Source organism: Syngnathoides biaculeatus, chromosome 5 (assembly GCF_019802595.1).
Source record: "Syngnathoides biaculeatus isolate LvHL_M chromosome 5, ASM1980259v1, whole genome shotgun sequence".
Classification (NCBI taxonomy): Eukaryota; Metazoa; Chordata; class Actinopteri; order Syngnathiformes; family Syngnathidae; genus Syngnathoides; species Syngnathoides biaculeatus.
The window spans coordinates 17,504,551-17,523,986 of record NC_084644.1 but is presented as its reverse complement, the minus strand read 5'-3'; the positions used below and the strand labels follow the sequence as shown (position 1 = coordinate 17,523,986).

The following is a 19,436-nucleotide window of genomic DNA, read 5'->3' as shown; positions in this document are numbered from 1 at the left end:
CCTAAAAGTTCAGAACTTTAAAGTGATGTGTTAATCTTTCAAAATTGTTCAAAACCACTCCTCTGTGTTTTAGTCTGGTTGCTTCTCTTATCGGAGCATATTGAAGCCAGCCACTGGCCCCATGTTTCCCCCTCTCTCTCTCAATCCTATGCACTCTTTCGTTACCTTTCTGACATCCTCCCTCTTGTTCAGTGACTCAGGCAAGTTGCAAGTTGTGTTTGCGGCAATACCAACACAGGGTTCACTAAGGTGGAATGTCAACCTTTTTCCCTCCAGTTGGGAAAGGACTTTAGATCTTGCCTGCGTATTTATGATTTGGCTCCTGTATTGTGACTATCATTTCATGACAACGCTGCCTTGTTTGACAGATGAGCTCTCGTCATGTCACGCTCAGAATAAAAATGTGGACAGTCACTGAATGACCTAACTATAGAAGAAATTTGCTTTGTGCATCCATGAACTGGTGATAAACAATGTACAGTAGTGCAGTATGTTCTTTGTTTTCTACGATTAAAGCAAAATGTCACTGCCTGGTAACAATCACATACATCCACTTTTGAGAGTAGCTTAAACATTTCGTATTTTGTCAAAGCGTTAGTGTCACATGTGAATTGCTTTGCTGGAACAATGTATTTAACGTTTTAAGTACACTTTTTGTGTCAATTATTTCTTCACTAATTCTTGTATTTGTTTTATTATTTGCTAGTTATGTAATTACTTTTACTGTGGTTTGATCATTTTACTTTCAATGTGACAGCGTTAGTGTGAACAACATCTTGAGAAATTACTTGCCGACACTTGCGAGTGCGTGGAGCTATGTAAGTCTTTTCTGCTTCAAATGTAAAATTGCAATTGGTCTTCACTGTCTTGTGCTATCATATGGTACCTTACCCACATGATAAAACACATGCGAGCATGCATGGTAACAAATTAACCAGTGTGTTCAGGTGTACTTCATTGGACAATCAGAGCAACATTTACAGTTTTTGGAACATAGCCTGCACATAAGGCATACCACATTATAAGGCGCCCCTTCTATTCAGGAGATAATTTAAGACTTATGGTCATGAAAATGCAGTACATTAATAGCAAAATTCACAAATATGCAGGGCCACAAACGGTAAACTGCGAATGGGCAAGGGGACACTGTAAACATACAATTCCATTCAAAATCATGCACAATTTATTGTCAACAGTACGGTGTATATAGGGTTTTAAGAAAATCACTAAACTGAATATAGAGCAAGTTGACTTGTTTTCCATAAAACTGATTAAAAACCTACTCTCAACCAATACTTTGTTTTAAAATCATTTTAGCTCTTTAGACCTCCATAGAGTGAATCTCTAACATGGTCTTAGTTTAAAAAAAAAAAAAAGTCATAAAAAAGATCTCGTTTTTTTCAAACAAGTGTCCAGAAAAGATCCCTTGGACAGCTAACTCTGTTTGACGCAGTTTTGTATCAGCTTTGTCCATATTTAACTGCCCCCTTTCGTCTGATTTGGTCCCTCCCTGGAGAAGCCCCACTTGTGCGAGCGCACGTGCTTGTTATGTTCTGCTTGGAAGTGGAAAGGGAAGGCATAGAGCTTCACTAGTGGCAGAGATAAGTTTGTAAAATTTGGATAAGCCGATTTCAGGCCTCACAGCAATAAATAAATAAATTAAATATATATATATAGAGAGAGAGATAAATAGACATCCTGAACTCCAGAATGCGTGGCCGTTTTTAATTCATATTTCAGATGTTTACTGAGGTACCACAGAGATAATATTACATCTCAAGTAGTATTAAAAGTTGTCTTGGTAAAATACGGGACCTTTGAAACAGCAGCTGGTCAAAAGCAACTGATTAGCAGCAAACAGGTATCTGAAACTGCTGATAACTGTGGGATCCCAAGTACCTCTAGACGCAGGATCCTCCAAAGGCTTGCAGTCATGCATACAGCTGTAGTTCCGCCAGGCCTCAGCAATTTCACTTGGAGTGGTTGCTTAAGGTCAGAATTACTTTTTGCTAAATATACTGAGACTCGATTTGAAAGACTTCATCAAATTGATGAATGCCTGCCCACATGTTGGGTAGATACGTACATCTTTACAATTTGGCCCCATTCAAAATTTACAAAGAGAATAGTCCTCTGTTTTGTTTTGCTTGAATATCTTTAAATTGTGGTGTAGGACAGCACTAGATGATACAAAGAGGGTTCTGATGCGCGCACTGTGTGTCTGCAGACACAGAATTGAGTTGTCATCCTCATCAATATTACAATAATGTGACCCGTGGTTCAAGGATTTATAAGAAACACAGTTGGAAAATGTTATCCAATCTAAGTCCATTCACCATCTGTTTATTGTCCTCCTGACGCTGTGTGTTTACAGTCAAGCAGACACGTGGGCGAGCTCCATATTGAAGTGATGGATATGAGGCTGAAATGGTTGAGGGCCAAACTATTAGTCTCCCATTTAAACGTGTGCAGAACAGACTCGTCCACATCCATCACACATGCAGCCACAATTAGCTCCCACATCAGCTGTTTTCCACCAGCCAGTTTATTGTGTGTGCCTCCTATTTTTGTACAGCAGCAGGCCTGTTCTGCACCAGTAAACAGGAACTTTGTGTTTGTCCCCCTACCAAAATCTTTTAAACAAAGAATCCTGTTGTTTATGTGCCATTTGCCTAGCAATAAATAAAGAGCAAGGCAACTGCCCTCTGATGTTAAATGTGCCTCTGTCTTTGTTTTGTGTGTTTTCGTCTGTGTTCTGTGTGGCAGCTGCTCCACATCTGCATTGAAGGTTGGGGTAACTGGCGCTGGTCTGAGGCTTTCAGCGTGGACAATGTTGGGACACTGCTCAGGACAATTGAGTACAAAGGCCGCACAGCCTCACTCATCATCAAGGTGATGCAGCTTAACGGGGTCCAGAAACAGGTAACATTACTTGTCAAGATATCTTGACGATGACCAGCAAGAAAAAGACCTACGACTTTTCAATGTTGAAAATTCTCACATTCTTACAAAATAATGTTTGATCATGTTGAATCTTAATTGTCACATCTATCTTTTAGTGAATCTTTTATGAAGTTTTGAATGAAAGCAAGATGACAAATACTCACCAGTCTGGAAAAACTTAATTCGATCTTTAACTTCACGAATACAACTCCATAAATCTTTGCAGCAGTTAGCAGTATATTGTTGCACCTTCTTAGAAAAGACCAGCTGAAACATGTACAGGCATATTTGAGCTTTACTTCGAGATTTAAATAGTTTAATAATTGTTAAAGTTAAATTGCATCTGTGTTTAAATACTAAATCAGGTCATGTCCACGATTTGGCACTGAAAGTCCTTATGATAAACCCAAAAAGATTTATATTTAGCAATTATATTTTTAATGTTACTGTGGCAGACTGGACCTTTCCTTCATCTGTGTTTTGTTTTACATTTACAACTCCTCATATCACTGTCACGAAAGCTTTTTATTTTTCAACAGTGGTCTTGGGTGTTTGTGTTCCTGAGGTGACCTTTTTATTTTGCTTTATACCAATAGAAGCAATATGAAATATTGTGTTAGTGTGCCCATTCAGTTCACATCACAACCAATCACAAACCATTAAGCATCTGTATTTATATTTTTAACCAGCAGTCATGTTGTAATTTTTACAAAATGCAAAACAATCACTGTATTTTTAAAAATCCACCATGCCATTGAATTATAGCAATGACACATATAATTGATGACATCAATGTCGCAGCATGTTTCCCAATTGTCCTCCAGACAGAATAAACTAAGTCTCTCACACGTCTTCCCAATATCCCATAAATTTTCCATCTTTTTTCCAATGCTTCAAATGATAGGGTAAGGCTGTTGGTCCAGAACACTCAACCTCAGACTGAACAGTGGACTGAACAGTGGGTGACTGCTGAGAATGTTAACTACTCTGTTGCATCTATTTTTACCCAACGTTCTATCAGTTGTATCAACGAATCTTCCCCTTACGTGTTTAAACACTATTTAAATCAGATCTTTGTATTATGTGGTTTTGGACCCATGTCTGGGGTCTCGTCCACAGTCTCTGACCAAATCTTGTGATGTCAAAATAAAATAAGGAAAAAATGAGCTTTTATTTGAATTTTGTGCAACTTAATAATGCAAGCCCTTCTTAATTTTGTGATAACTCTCTTCACAATTTTTATAATAAACAACCCTACAAACAAACAACCATAAACATTCAAGTATTTACTTAATGTGTCTTTTTGCCTTTGCAGGTGATAATCTGTGGGCGCCAGGTCATGTGCAGTTATCTGACTGAGGATATTGAATTACGTTTGGTCCAACACTATGTTGGCCCTGATGCTCAAACTGTGGTCAGAGAGCATTGTGACTGCCTGGAGGCAGGGTCCAAATTGCCTTCCTATATTCTGGAAGATGCTGAGCTGACAGAGTTGTGTGTACGGGCCAGAGGAGATGATGACTGGTCTCAGGATGTCCAGCTAGACCGGAAGGACAGAGGCACCAGCAGCTCTGTTGTCCAGGTAATCTGGTTAAAATGGTCCAATCAGAGAAGAAACAGAAACAGTCGTCAAACCTCTGATTTGTTTAGATTTGAAAACAAATGTCAACACCGTAGAAAATAAAGTAGAAGAAAAAAATTTTTTGCTGGGTCAAATTATTTCCATCGTTTTAACCAGCTAGCTGTAATGGTAACGCGACCTTCTCCTTGCATTATTATTCCCTGAAAAAATATACATGGATTAGTCTTTTTTCTTTTTTTTGCTTTTAGATTTGTGTCCCAAAAAGCCTCGGTAAAAAAAAAATGGTGCCGTCTACATATATGCTACATGTATATGAAGTCTTTTTTGGTGCTATTAATACAATTTGTAATTGGATTTTTAATGGAAAAACAAAGGTTGCCAATGATCCTCTCTGTTGACTTTCTTTACATTCACACAAATCCAGCAGTAATTAATTGACTTTCAGTCCAATTTTACTCGGCTTTACAATGGCTTGTCAATATGGTGGTACCCTCGTTTACCCTTTTTTTAATAGCTTGCAGACACACCAGAACTCTTTCAGCCTTGAAGAACGTATCAACTTCCAGTAAGGCAAATTTAATGTTTGATTGGACAATGAGAGCAAGAAATAGACTCCTACTTTAGCCCTCTTTCTGACATTGTATATATACACAGAGTGCATACATAGTTTGGGGCTGCATTCATTACAATTGTAGAATGTCCACGGCAGGCAAACATAAATACACATTGCACAATCAAATGTTCATCCTTTCACCAGTTTGTTGCTGTTGCCTGGACCACCAGCTGTGAGAACGACTTCTCCTGGGTGGCCACTGTGGCACATCGCTTGGGAACTAACCATGATCGCTCCCTTATAAATGCGTTTAATTTTTGTTGTCTGTTACCCAAAGATGTTGAGAGGCAGAAAATACAGTATGTGCTCACTCATAACATCACTCTCCATAAACAGGAAACACTAGCTGATATGTGTGCACAAGCAGATACTTTGAAGACATCACACCACTGAGTTCTAATCACCGGATGATCTCTTCCTCACTGATGTTATTTCTGTTCTTCTTCAGTTTACTTGTCTGTTTGTTTGTCCTTCTTTTGTTTTGATACTTTATGAGCCTCTTGTCTTTCTGTCACCCCAGCTGACTACACTCCGACCTCTACTTTTACAGTATGACTTCTGTACACATCAGGCGTTTTATTTTATTATGTAGGACTGTATCCGAACGTTTGCTCTTTTGTCTCCTGTAACATTTTCCCTCTGTTTCATTTGCTCTCTTGCCCACATTCTGGCTACCTTGACAATCATTGAGTTACCTGCATTATTTTCTTATTTAATCTTCTGGCAACCTTCTCATGGTGCATTTCCGTCCTTCCTACAAACATACTTTTCATGTCTACTGTCGAATTTTTGGCTATAAAGCACCGGAGGTTATTTTCATCTTTCCCATAGGTTGGAATCCTTTATCCAAACAGGATTGCACTCCTTTTCTACAGTTGCTGTCTTATAATTTCCATTCAGAAAATATCACCTACTTGATTACTATTGGAAGTGTGGATTGGTATCCTAGTGTTTTGATACAGTAAATGGGATAAGGACACAAAAAAAGTATGACAATCCTTATTCTCACTCTTTAAAATCTAGTTCACTTTACGTTATTCCAAGAAACCAATAATACTATATATTACTGACATTAACTGAGTCCTGGATGAAATTACTGTATCCTAAAGCCCACTTGAGACAAGTATGGATTTTGATCCACTAACAAGGACTTTATCTTATTTCAGGTGCCGTGTTCTAGTGGTTCTTTGCTCTTTGTGTGGTGTAATCTTATCACTATAGCGCCAGATTCCTATAGGAAGCAACGAGTGGTGAGTGTCCTTGATTCATACTTATAATTTTTTAGTACAGTTGAACCTAAATAGAATTTGCTAATAGGGGCTGGGGGTGATCCAATATAGCCGATTGTCTGTTACATTGAAGCACTTTTTTTTAGCATATATGCACCAATTTTACTGTACCAAAAAAAAAAAAAAAATCATGACCTATAACGGCCAATACCAGTGTAGTATAGACCTATTGTAAATAAATATAGAAAAGGCTTGAAGATGTTTGAAATTTTCTATCCATCCATTTTCTTTGCCGCTTATCCTCACAAGGGTTGCAGGGAGTACTGGAGCCTATCCCAGCTGTCAACGGGCAGGAGGCAGGGTACACCCTGAACTGGTTGCCAGCCAATCGCAGGGCACATAGAGACAAACAGCCGCACTCACAATTACACCTAGGGGCAATTTTGAGTATCCAATTAATGTTGCATATTTTTGGGATGTGGGAGGAAACCGGAGTGCCTGGAGGAAACCCGCGCACGCACGGGGAGAACATGCAAACTCTGGACAGGTGAGTCCGGGATTGAACCCGGGACCTCAGAGCTCTGAGGCCAACGCTTTACCAGCTAATCCAAACTTACCTTGCTGGTGTGCTTGTTCAGGGTGGCAGTCATCATACAGTACTCATCAGAAGCTGTTCGCTTTCATGAGCCGCGGGGAATTAGTGTGGATCTTAGTTCCAACCTGTTACCAAAGGCAAACAGCTTTTAAAAAAGCAGGTCCCAGATTCCAGGGATTCCTGTTAACAATGCTACTATGTCTGTCGGTCTGTCGGTCTGTCTCTCTCTCTCTCTCTCTCTCTCTCACTCTCTCTCTCTCTCTCTCTCTCTCTCTCTCTCTCCTCTCTCTCTCTCTCTCTCTCTCTCTCTCTCTCTCTCTCTCTCTCTCTCTCTCTCTCACTCACATTGCTAGCCTGAACCAATCCACAGTAGCCACGTCTTTTAGAATTGTATCTGTTGTATTGTATTTTTGTGACATGGAAATACATAAAGTGGCACGGTGGCTCAGCTGGAAAGCATTGGCCTCAGAGTTTGGAGGTCCCGGATTCGATCCCGGCCCAGCCTGTATGGAGTTTGCATGTTCTCCCCATGCCTTTTCTCCGTTTTCCTCCCACATCCCAAAAACATGCATTCACTCTAAATTGCTCCTAAATGTGATTGTGAATGTGCCTGTTGTCTGTCTCCATGTGCCCTGCGATTGGCTGGCAACCACTTGCTGCCCAATGACAGCTGGGATAGGCTCCCGCACTCCTGTGACCCTCGTGAGGATAAGTAGCTCAGAAAATGTATGGATGGATATATCATATTATTATAAGCATATTATTGTTGGCATTAAAAAAAAAATTCATTTACAAATTAGGAATTATGTAGGATCAAACATTTGTAGAAATAGTTTGAATAATAATTATGGAATACAATACAATAGAGTACAAGATTGAAAATACTTTATAACAGCACCTTTCACAACATATTTGCACAGATTTATACCATTTGCATGTTGTCAATATCTGCACATTCTACCAAATACTGAAGACTGCATTTCTAATCAATAATGTGCATGTTAAACTACATGCTGTTAATTAGACACATTTTCATTTGCTTAAAGCTAAGTTTCATTTCATTTTTCCACGCTGCTTAACCTCACATGGGTTACAGGAGTGTCGGAGCCTATCCCAAGCAGACTACACTCTGAACTGGTTGCCAGTCAGTTGCAGGCCACAGTTTCATTTCACATTTGTTTTATTTTTTATCTTATTGGTACCCCTGTATGAAGGCAAATAAGCAAAGTAAGACTTTCGGTGCATAACTATTTTGTTTGTACTGTCAACATAACTGTACAGCTTGAATCTTGAGATTCAATACATTTGGAATCCTTCCAATTTTGCCTGAAGTTACCGAAGTTTCAATCAGCCTTATACTAGTTGGATGACTTTTTTTTTTAAATAAAACATTGAAGGAATGACTTCCAATACTGTCTCCATAATATAAATTCCTTTCTCCAGGTTGTTTTTAGTCCACTGTTTGTCATGAGGAGCCACTTGCCAGACCCAGTAATCATCCACATCGACAAGAGAAGCCTTGGACTGAGGGAAAGCCAGCTGGTTCCAGGGCGGGGCCACCAAGAGCCGCTGTTCAACACTGAAGCAAACCTTACGCATCACCTCACTTTTCAGGCCAGGTAACTAGTAACTAAGTCTTAGAAATAGTAATGATTAAAATCGGCATCGCCCTTCATGTTTTCTAAATGTATACAGTAGTAACAATGCTACATAATCAAATGTCATGTTTGTTATTACAGTGTTGTGGCAGATCATGAAGTGTTTTAGTCTTCCTTTAACTATAGTGAAATAGGACAGTCTGATTCCTTTTTTCTGGCTTGTTATGGTTCAATCGAGTGTAGTGGGGGAGACACGTAAGAGTTCCACCCTATTTTGGTTTCTGTTAGCCAATATTATCTGACAATCCAGGGAGATCCAAGCCCCATTTTAGGGGAGCAGGAAGTGAGCTTGGCAGCAGAAAGGCAACCTTAATTCCAACATGTCAGGTCTGACCATAATTACCCTAATTTATATCGCGACTCTTAACAGAGAGCAGTTTTCTTTTCCCACCTTGGGTCTGTGTGTGTTTTAGTGAAGATACGATGCATGTATCCACTCGTGTTCAAGTGTACATGTATCTAATATCCATGTGCATAAATTGGTTAGCTACAACGTGGCATTTTATGTGAAACTGTTATCACTTCAGCACAGGCAATCACCACTGCGTGCATGTCCATGTGTGTCCATTTGTTCAAAACATCCCGAAAGAGACTGTTTAAAGTTTATCGTTGAGGGTTCTTCTAAGATAAAATGTCATTTGCATCAATATTTGCCCTAAAATAATATACACGCATCTGTAATTAATCTAAAGGAAACATAGTGTAATAACATCACTGGATACCATCACCATGATAACTCGTGTCATGTCACACATGTAGAAATGTCAGATTCTTTGACTTGCACTAACGTTGGTGTTTATGCATCGGTGTGTGTGGGCCCTTGGGAAATGACTACCAGATGTACACAGTACATGGTAGCTACTCCTACCGTACTTGTCTTCTGTGCATGAATAAACTGTCGCGTTATGAGAACAAATGGAGAGAAATTCATCCTTTTGGTAGCAACTACTGATTGAATGTAATTGACTCTTGTGAGATGGGTTAGTGACTGGACTATATATTTAGCGCTCGTAGTTTCAGATGTATCTGAAAAAAGTTTGAACAGAGAACGTTTCGGTGTCTTGTCGTCCTGGGTTGGAACCGCAATGATCCTTGTATTTACACAGAGTCCCCTGAATAAACCACGTCTCACCACAAACTTCCATTATCCCTTGCCTTGTACCCCAGCTCGATCCATGCCTTATCCACTTCTGTACTCACAAATACACTCGACAGAACCCACAAGTGGGAATTTATCTTTACGCGTGCACGTATGCACACACGTAAACCTCAAGGAAGGATTCAGTTTTCACTGGTCACTCATCTTTCCTTCTTGTAATTACACATAGTTGTGGGGTTTAATAGACAGAACTGCGGGTGCAGCACAAGAGAGACAGACAGGTCTCAAGCAGAACCACCATGTCCTGATCAGGTCATCATGGCAACCACAGTAGAAAACAGAGGTTTACGATCAGAAGCCTCTTCAATTCACTCTTTACTGCCCTGTTGTAAGCTTTTGTAGCGTATGCATTCACATTCAGATTTCTCCGTGAGCACTTTCAACCTTTATCATGCATTTGCTGTTTGAGTTTAGTCTATTTTAAATGTATGCTTTTTTTGCGAAACTCTTGTATGTATGTTTTGACCTCTACACTCGGCTACATCTTTGTCTTTTTCAGTGAGGATAAGGACGCTTCTCAATGTGCTGTGCCCATTTCCACAAGCCTCATCAAACAGATCCTGGACAAGAATGGAGTTGAGGACAACCTGGAAAACATCCTGGATTATTTCTATGGCGAAAAGGCCTCCACTGAGCCTCCATGGCCTTATAGCTCCAAAGTTGTTGCCAGGTATGTCAATATAGTAGCTCCCTTCTCTGTATCCTGTAGCCATGAGAGCAAGTGAAGCATTGTTACTAATGACTTATATGGTGATGCAACACTGTATTATATGGTGCTGTGGTACGACTTTTTAGTGCGTCAGTTTACAGGTTTTTCAAGTTACAAGCCATCACTTTGTCAAATTATTATTTTTGCTTGTTTTGCTTTTGGTGTTGCAATTAAGATACACTGTCACTCAGGTGAAGTGACAAAACATAAGATAAAAAAAGAGCCACACAAGCGGATGCACTTTGTCGTTTATTGAAAAGGAAAACAGTTAAATACAAAACGAGAATACTCAACTGGAGCTACAAACACTAAAATCCAACCAAGACGGTCAGACGCAGAATAACCGACCCTAGAAGTTTACGCTTGCAGAGTTAATACAATATAGTAAGCCTTCATGACATTTGCATTTGACGACACAAACTGTTTAAAGATCTGCTTCTGTTTTCTTTTAATTTTTTTTCTCATCTGCTTCAGATCCATAAATTAAACTCCTCTGAGTACACCAAATGGTGCAAAGATCTTTCATACAAGTCACACTGTGCAAAAATTTCTGATGGGGTAAATCTGCAGAGTAATCAATGTGAAAAATGTTTGTATCTTATTTACACACACACATATAGTTGAAGCCAGAAGTTTAGATACACCATGCAAAAACACACATTTATTTTTTTTTGTCTCACTCTCTGAAGTCAAATCAAACTAAACCTCTCCTGTTTCCGGTCAGTCAGGATCACTAAAATTATTTAATTTTTTTCCTTACATATTTTTATATTATTTTCTTTGAGGTCAAAAGTTTACATACACGAAAAGTACTATGTCTTTAAAGAACACGAGGAAGCCCCAGATGATGAGGTCAGGTCAGGGCTACCCACACTTGCTGATGTATTTAAGGCCACGCCTCAAGCACTGCTTCCTTGTTTGTACTCATGGGAATATTGAATGAAATGGGCCAGGAAATCAGAGAAAGATTCGTGGAGGTCCACGAGTCTGCTTCATCCTTGGGTCAAATTTCCAGATCCTGCACTCATCTGTTTCAAACAATTATACCCAAGTATAAACATCATGGGAATGTCCAGCCATTAACACCACTCAGGAAGGAAACTGGCTCTGTGTCCAAGAGATCAACATGTTTTGGTACGAAAGGTGCCAATCAACCCCAGGACAAAACCCAGTAAGAAAGTGTCATTATCCAGAGTGAAATCTGTCCTGTACCGACATGGGCTGAAAGGCCACTCACCAAGAATGAAGCCATCACTCCTCTTCTCTTCTTTTCCTTTCAGCTTGTCCCGTTAGGGGTCACCAGTGTGTCATCTCTTTCCATCTAAGCCTTTCTCCTGCATCTTCCTCTCTCTAACACCAAGTGTCTTCCCTCACAACATCCATCATGCTTCTCTTTGGTCTTCCTCTCGCCCTTTTGCCTGGCAGCTCCATCCTCAGCACCCTACCACCAATATACACTCTCTCGCCTCTGCACATGTCCAAACCATCGAACTCTGCTCTCTTCAACCTTGTCTCCAAAACATCCAACTTTGGCTGTCCCTCTAATGAGCTCATTTCTAATCTTACCCATCCTGGTCACTCCTAGAAAGAACCTCAACATCTTCATTTCTGCCACCTCAAGTTCTGCTTCCTGTTGTCTCTTCAGTACCACCGTCTCTAATCCATACAGCATGGCCAGTCTCACCACTGTTTTATAAACTTTGCCCTTCATCCTAGCAGAGACTCTTCTGTCACATAATACACCAGACACCTTCCGCCAGCTGTTCCAAACTGCTTAGACCTGTTTCTTCACTTCCTTACCACACTCACTATTGCTCTGGATTGTTGACCCCAGGTATTTGAAGTAATCCACCCTCGCTATCTCTTCTTCCTGGAGCCTCACTCACCCCTCTCATTCACGCACATATATTCTGTTTGACTTTGGCTAATCTTCATTCCTGTCCAGTGCATGCCTCTATCTTTCTAATTGTTCCTACACCTGCTCCCTGCTTTCACTGCATATCACGATATAATCTGCGAACATCATGGTCCAAGGGGATTCTATTCTAACCTCATCTGGAAGCCTATCCATTACCAAAGCAAACAGGAAGGAGCTCAGAGCTGATCCCTGATCCAGTCCCACCTCCACCTTAAATTCTTCTGTCACACCCATGGCACACCTCTCACCACTGTTCTGCATCCCTCAAACATGTCCTGAACTATTCCAACATATTTCTCCGCCACACCATGCTTACGCGTGCAGTACCAGAGTTCCTACCTTGGTACTCTGTCAAGGGCTTTCTCGAGAACTACAAAGACAGAATGAAGCTCCTTCTGACCTTCTCAGTACTGTTCCACTAACATCCTCAAGGCAAATACTGCATCTGTGGTAGTCTTTCTCGACATGAAACCATCACAGATACTTACTTCTGTCCTGAGTCTAGCCTCCACTACTCTTTCCCATAACTTAATTGTGTGGCTCATCAACTTTATTCCTCTATAGTTCCCACAGCTCTGCACATCACCTTGTTTTTAAAAATGGGAATGCACTTTTCCTCCATTCTTCCGTCGTCTTCTCACCCACGAGTATTCAGTTGAATAAGTTGGTCAGAAACTCCACAGCCATCTCTCCAAATTGTTTCCATACCTCCACCGGTATGTCATCAGGACCAACTGGCTTTCCATTTTTCATCCTCTTCAAGTGCCTTTCTAACTTCCCCCTTTACTAATCTTTGGCACTCCCTGGTCCTTCACACTTGCCTCTTCTACTCTTCCTTCTCTCTCATGTTTTTGTTCATCAACTTCTTAAAGTATTCTTTCCATCTATTTAGCATACTACTGGCACCCGTCAACACATTTCCATCTCTATCCTTAATCACTCTTAATTGCTGCACATCCTTCCCATCTCTATCCCTCTGTCTGGCCAACCTGTAGAGATCTTTTTCTCCTTCTTTCGTGTATAAACTGGTATTCATGTCATTATATGCCTCTTGTTTAGCCTTCGCCACCTCTACCTTTGCCCTAGGTCGCATCTGAATGAATTCCTTTCGCCTCTTCTCCGTGCTCTCATTGTCCCACTTCTTCGCTCATCTTTTTCTCTATTTTTGTAGGTCACTTTATGTTCCTGCCTCCTCTGGAAAAAAGTGCTCACCACGACCATCTCCTACCACCATCTGTCCCTCAAAGTTTCCTGGATGCCGTACTTACCCTTCTTCGTCGCTCCTCTTTCCTTCACCAACGTTTCCATTACAATTTGCATCAATCACAACTCTCTCTCTGTCTTGGATGCTCAGAACTACTTCATCTAGTTCCTTCCAGAATTTATCTTTCAACTCTAGGTCACATCCTACTTGTTAGGCATTGACGCTAACCACATTATACATAACACCTTCAATTTCAGAATTTCTGCCTGATTACGCGATCTGATACGCTTTTCACCTCCAAAACATTCTTCGCCAACTCTTTCGTTAAAATAACGCCTACTCGATTTCTTTTCCCATCTACCCCATGGCAAAATAATTTAAACCCTGCCCCTAAACTTCTAGCCTTACTACCTTTCCACCTGCTCTCTTGGATGCACAATATATCGACCTTTCTCCTAATCATCATGTCAACCAACTCCTGAGCTTTTCCTGTCATCGTCCCAACATTCAATTTCCCTACATTCAGTTGTAGGCTGTGTGCATTCCTCCTCTTTTTCTGCCAACAAATCCACTTTCCTCATTTTCTTTGTTTTCGACTCACAGTAGCTGAATTTCCACCGACGCCAAGCAGGTTAACGGTGCAGGGGTAGGCGTTGTTAACCTGGGCCACGACTGATCCGGTATGGTATTCTCTTGATGAACGCTCATATTTCTTTGGCACAGTTTTACACTAGATCCCCTTCCTGATGTAACCCTCTGCATGTATCCAGGCTTGGGAGCAGCCTCCAAACTGCACTGGCTTGTTTCCCCATAGGGCTGCATTAACCATCACTCCTAAAGAAACAAAAAAAAAGACATTATTATTTGCAAAAAGACACCAAGACAAAGATTTTAACTTCTGGAAACTTTTTCTGTGGTCTGATGAAACTAAAGTGGACTTGTTTCGCCATTATGACCAACGTTACTTCTGGAGGAAAAAGCGGGGAGCTTGGAGACATGAGAACACACAATGTCGGCATGGGCAGCAGCATGTTGTGGGGTGTATTGCTGCAGCAGGAACTGGAGGTCTTCATAAAATAGACAGCATCATGTAGAAAGAACATTACAAAGATAATAGATAATTAAAGCAACATCTCAAGACGCCAGCCAGGAAGCTAAAACTTAAGCGCAAATGGGTCTTCCAAATAGACAATAAGCCTTAGCATTGTGCCAAAATGGTTTTTTAAAAAAAAGTGGCTTGAGGATAACAAAATAAATGTCTTTGAGTGGCCATCACAAAGACCTGATCTGAATCCCATCGAAAATTTGTGGGCAGATCTGAAAAGGTGTTTGCGAGCAAGGCAACTGACAAACCTGACTCGGTCACACCAGTTCTGTCAGGAGGAACGGGCCAAGATTCAAGACTGACAGAAATTTGTGGAAGGTCACCAAAAACGTTTGGCCCAAATCATTCAGTCCAACGGAAACGTTACACAATCCTAATGAAATGTATGAAAACATTTGACCTCAAAGGAAATAAAATAAAATTCGCAAAGAAATCCTATCTCTCATTATTCTGGCATTTAACAAAATTAAATAATTTTGGTGATTGTGACTGACCTGAAACAGCAGAGGTTTAGTCTGACTTGACTTCAGACAGTGAGAGACGAGCTGTCATTGGGCAGGAGGTGGGATACATCCTGAACTTTTTGCCAGCCAATCGCACGGCACATGAAGACAGACAACAGTTGCACTTACAATCACATGTAGGGGCAATTTAGCGTGTCCAATGAATGCATGTTTTTGGGATGTGGGAGGAAACTGGAGTGCCCGGACAAAACCCCCGTAGTAAGGACTCACACTCGTGGCGTGCTGTGGTCGTATACTTTTTAAAACAGCGTGCCTCACAAAGTCAAATTCAGCTTCATGATGGCATCAGATGCATTAAATCCTTTGAACGTTTTCTCTTTCCTTAAGAGGCTCTGCAAAGTGATCCCTGAGCCAAATATTTGGTTAACTCCTACTACAGGACCAGTGTACCAACTTAACAAAAGCACCAGTACTCTATATAATAAAGGTTAACCGGAGCGGAAGTAGGTGACTCAAGCAGACCACTGGCGGTTATAGAGCAGAGTTGATCCCAGGTCACATTTAATGTGTTTGAGCTTGAACAGAGAGGACTTTCTGCTGGTCTCAGGACTCTTTATAGGATTTACAACTCCTATTACTGTTAAATGACTTCTCTCAAATGAGGAATATTTTACTACACTATTTCAATATTCTACAGCATGTATGATCCTGGCCACGTTTGCATTGCAGACCTTGCTTACTACGTTTCCATGTTTGTGTATCACATGTGCGAAAGGCTTACATAAGAAGTGTAAAACCTACTGCAGCAAGTGGACAGGAGAAATGTGCTCCTGATTTTTGGCAACTATATTTACTACACTATATTTAGTTCTCAAACTAAACTGTCTATGACCTTTGTTTATCATAGCTAAATTACAGGTAGCTGTGTGTTTGTCACTTTGTCTACATATATACATCTCCTTGGTGTTTATGTTTCTGTGGAGAGACATTTACAGTCAGAGTCATGGTGTTGTGGTTTACATTTGTACTGTATTGGTATGATCATTGCAGACAACAAGCCATTAATATTGCACTTATTAGAGGTTCCCTAAACTGGACTAATGGTCACACTATGCATATCCATTTATTACTATGGACTGTATAACAATAATCATGACAATTTTTATGTCTGCTTCTTTTCATATAATTATCTCTGACTAGTCATTAACCACACTAGTAAAATAAATTTGATGTGACAGGAGTGAATTCAAATGCAGTGCTTCAACTACTGCTTCAACTAGGTCGGTGCTGGAGCCCCTTGCCCAGTGGGACAGTCCCATGCAGGTAAAGTTATCTTGCTGGAAAGTGGGCCTCAGCACCCTGCTGGTGGAGCTGCTGCCCTGGGCCCTGTTAGCAAATCACTCCCAGTGGGATCTGTGGCTTTTTGAGGGAGAGACCATTGTGCTGCAGATTCCAGTTGGCAAGGTCATCGTCCCACCCACCCTCAAGGTAGAGAAGCATCTATTTCATTCAGTTATTAGTGTCAATAAGTTATTATTGCGCTTTCCTACACACTGTCCTTTGTGCCTCCAATGTAGGAAGCTTTCCAAATTGGAATCTATTGGGCTCAAACAAACACTGTCCACAAGTCTAGAGCCATGAAGCTTGTTCATGATCTCACCTCACCTCGATGGAAAGAGGGCACCAATTCTGAGGTGGTAACCTTGGATGAGGAAGGATATGTAGAGGCAAACATTACCCTGGGAGCCTTCCCTGGCAGACAGAAGGTGAAAGGAACAAGATTCAACGATATTGGCTATTTTACCAATATGATCTGTAACTGTTTATATGCAATGTTGAAAGTCGATGGCTCGTTGATAAACCTGAAAGGATAAATGGAAAGACCCTTAATTGGTACAATTCCACAATTTATTGAGGACTTGGAAAATGTCTTTAAAATCCTGTCTGGATAAAATAATTGTGTGTGTGTGTGTGGGGGGGTGCTTTTGTGTGTGTGTGTGTGTTTAGTGTTGTTTCGTATTGAAACAGCTGAAACTTGCATATGCAGTATGTTGAACTGCCTTGCATCATACTAAATGTGTTACAAAGGAGTTTGATCGGGGTGAGCAAAATTAAGGTATTCAAAATAACTTCCAATTTGCAATCCTATGCAACTGGCACTTTTAATATGTAGTTTGATCGGGTAAGCAAAATGGAAATATTAGAACTTTTCATTTGAAATGGAAGTTCCTCCTCCGATGAACATATTAAATTCATATCTGACAATCAAAACGATTGTTCCCTTCACAGTTAGTGGGTTGCCACCTATAGGTCTGGAGTACATCATCATCAAGTTTGACATTTTTTAAGACCGTTCAGCCTTCGTGACTTTGTACTTAATGTTGAGATTAATCAGTGCTGTTTCAGCCTAAAACGTCAGTCTGATACTGATGCCATAGTAAAAAGATTAAGCAAGTTGTTGTTGAGTTATGAAGTATTTCATGGCTAATATTGCCGTCTCTCTCTGTCATTTCGTCCATAGCTGTGTCAGTTCTGTGTGTCGTCTACGGTACAACATGGCATCCAGATTCTCCAGATAGCAGACAGAACAGTCCTTGTCAACAGCACTCCTTACACAATACACTACAGACCTCTGGTGACTGAACACAAGCTGGGAAGTGATAACCAGGTAATAACCGTAAATGTTCATGAGCATTTCTATATCAATACTGTGAATTACTCTTTCAAAGTAGAAAGAGAACATTCAAAAATGACCACAGAATACACACTGTTTTAATGTTAGAGCAATGTTCCCACAAGGCCAAAATGTTTTTGCTTGTGTATGTCACTGTGTTGTGGCTCCTGTCCTACTCCAGCTTCATGCGTACAGTAAATGTACTGTACACGTGACTCATATACACACCCCGTAACGACCACACAAATGGATTAGAAGGACACAGCAAGCCATTTTCCATCAGATCATTTTGCTCCACTGTTCTCACCATGACTCAATGGCACTTCTTGGGGATATTAAACTAACATCCAGAATTGGATGCAGGTTTCCCTTTTCTTTCATTTGCTGCTTGACCCCCCCAAGAGACCAACAATGTAATGATGTCATCTCACAAGTGTTCAGATCTCCCTAGAGAAAAATGCCAAACCGTGCCAGTTGCCACTAAAGTGCGGACTGAAGTCCTAAAACCAAATCTTGAAAGCATTAAATACCAGTCGATATTCTCTGTTCCTCATCTCTTAAAAGCAAATCCCAGGGGCTTTAATGCAGCCCATCACTTCTAAGAAACCAAATTAGCACAAATCACAGTTGGGAAAAGTAAATGGAATAATAATAATATGGTTTCAGCATGTGCATTCCTGCAATGCCTTGCCCCATCTGTGCCTCCTATATCATTTTTATTTCCATGTTTCTCAACTTTTTGAAATAACTTCTGTTGTGTTGATTTCATTTTAAAAGACAAATACAATACAAGTTTGTATCTGGTATGTCCTTTGCACAGGCCTGTGACATACCAGAGACCACAGTATTCATCCTGACTCCGTCTGAAGGAGTGTCTCAGAGCAAAAGCTGCGCTTTGCCATGCTGGGATCGTCTTCAAACCAGCGATCAGGAAAAAGTGGAGTTCCCCTTGCCAGTGAAATGCTTGCTTTTCAGCTCATTATCAAGGCCTGATGCCAGATTTGGGTCTACAGCATGGAGCCTCCCCACTCTCATTCGACCAGACTTGCTCAGGCAGAGTGTGTCGGTTCCTCGTGAAACAAACACTGGTGGTGGCATGAGCAGCAGGTGGGTTAACTGGAGCATGGAATCTGTGGCAGCAACAGTCCATTTAGAGCAGGGTCTTGGGCCAAGCTGGCACAGGACTCAAAGAAAGGAGATGCTAGTTAACCTGTAGCATGCTAAGCAACTATAACAAAACTCCCTCATTCATTATTCTCACTATCAGTTCCTGAGCTTGTCTTGAGCCATCTCAGTTTTCCCTGTTTCCCATGACTTTTCTTCAGACTTGTTCATTTTCAGTCTGTTCAAGCTCTATCACTGAATGCTTCTCAGATTAATTTTGTGTGGCTAGTAAGAGACTTAGTAACGTTTGTCATAGATTTGTTTATTGGTATTTGTATTTGCTAGAGCCATAGTCTTGACATACCAGGAGCATCTTGGAGTGACATATATTACACTAAATGAGGATCCTTGCCCTCCCATGCTGGTGCACAATAAATGTCCTGTCCAGCTTCTGCTTAAAGAGAATGTAAACGGTGAGA

General features: G+C 40.7%; 1 protein-coding gene across 2 annotated transcripts in view; it reads left to right on the top strand.

The window, feature by feature from the left end:
* LOC133500420 (intermembrane lipid transfer protein VPS13B-like) overlaps positions 1-19,436 on the top strand; it is a 506,059-nt gene that overhangs the window by 465,580 nt on the left and 21,043 nt on the right. The window contains exons 47-56 of one of the 2 annotated variants that reach the window (XM_061819054.1): positions 2,767-2,922; positions 4,259-4,525; positions 6,305-6,388; positions 8,406-8,581; positions 10,279-10,449; positions 16,418-16,667; positions 16,757-16,945; positions 17,701-17,847; positions 18,674-18,960; positions 19,303-19,430. In XM_061819054.1, coding sequence (XP_061675038.1) covers positions 2,767-2,922; positions 4,259-4,525; positions 6,305-6,388; positions 8,406-8,581; positions 10,279-10,449; positions 16,418-16,667; positions 16,757-16,945; positions 17,701-17,847; positions 18,674-18,960; positions 19,303-19,430 — 1,855 coding nt within the window. The remainder of the gene's footprint in view (positions 1-2,766; positions 2,923-4,258; positions 4,526-6,304; positions 6,389-8,405; positions 8,582-10,278; positions 10,450-16,417; positions 16,668-16,756; positions 16,946-17,700; positions 17,848-18,673; positions 18,961-19,302; positions 19,431-19,436) is intronic. The other variant, XM_061819055.1, reaches the window with a different exon arrangement.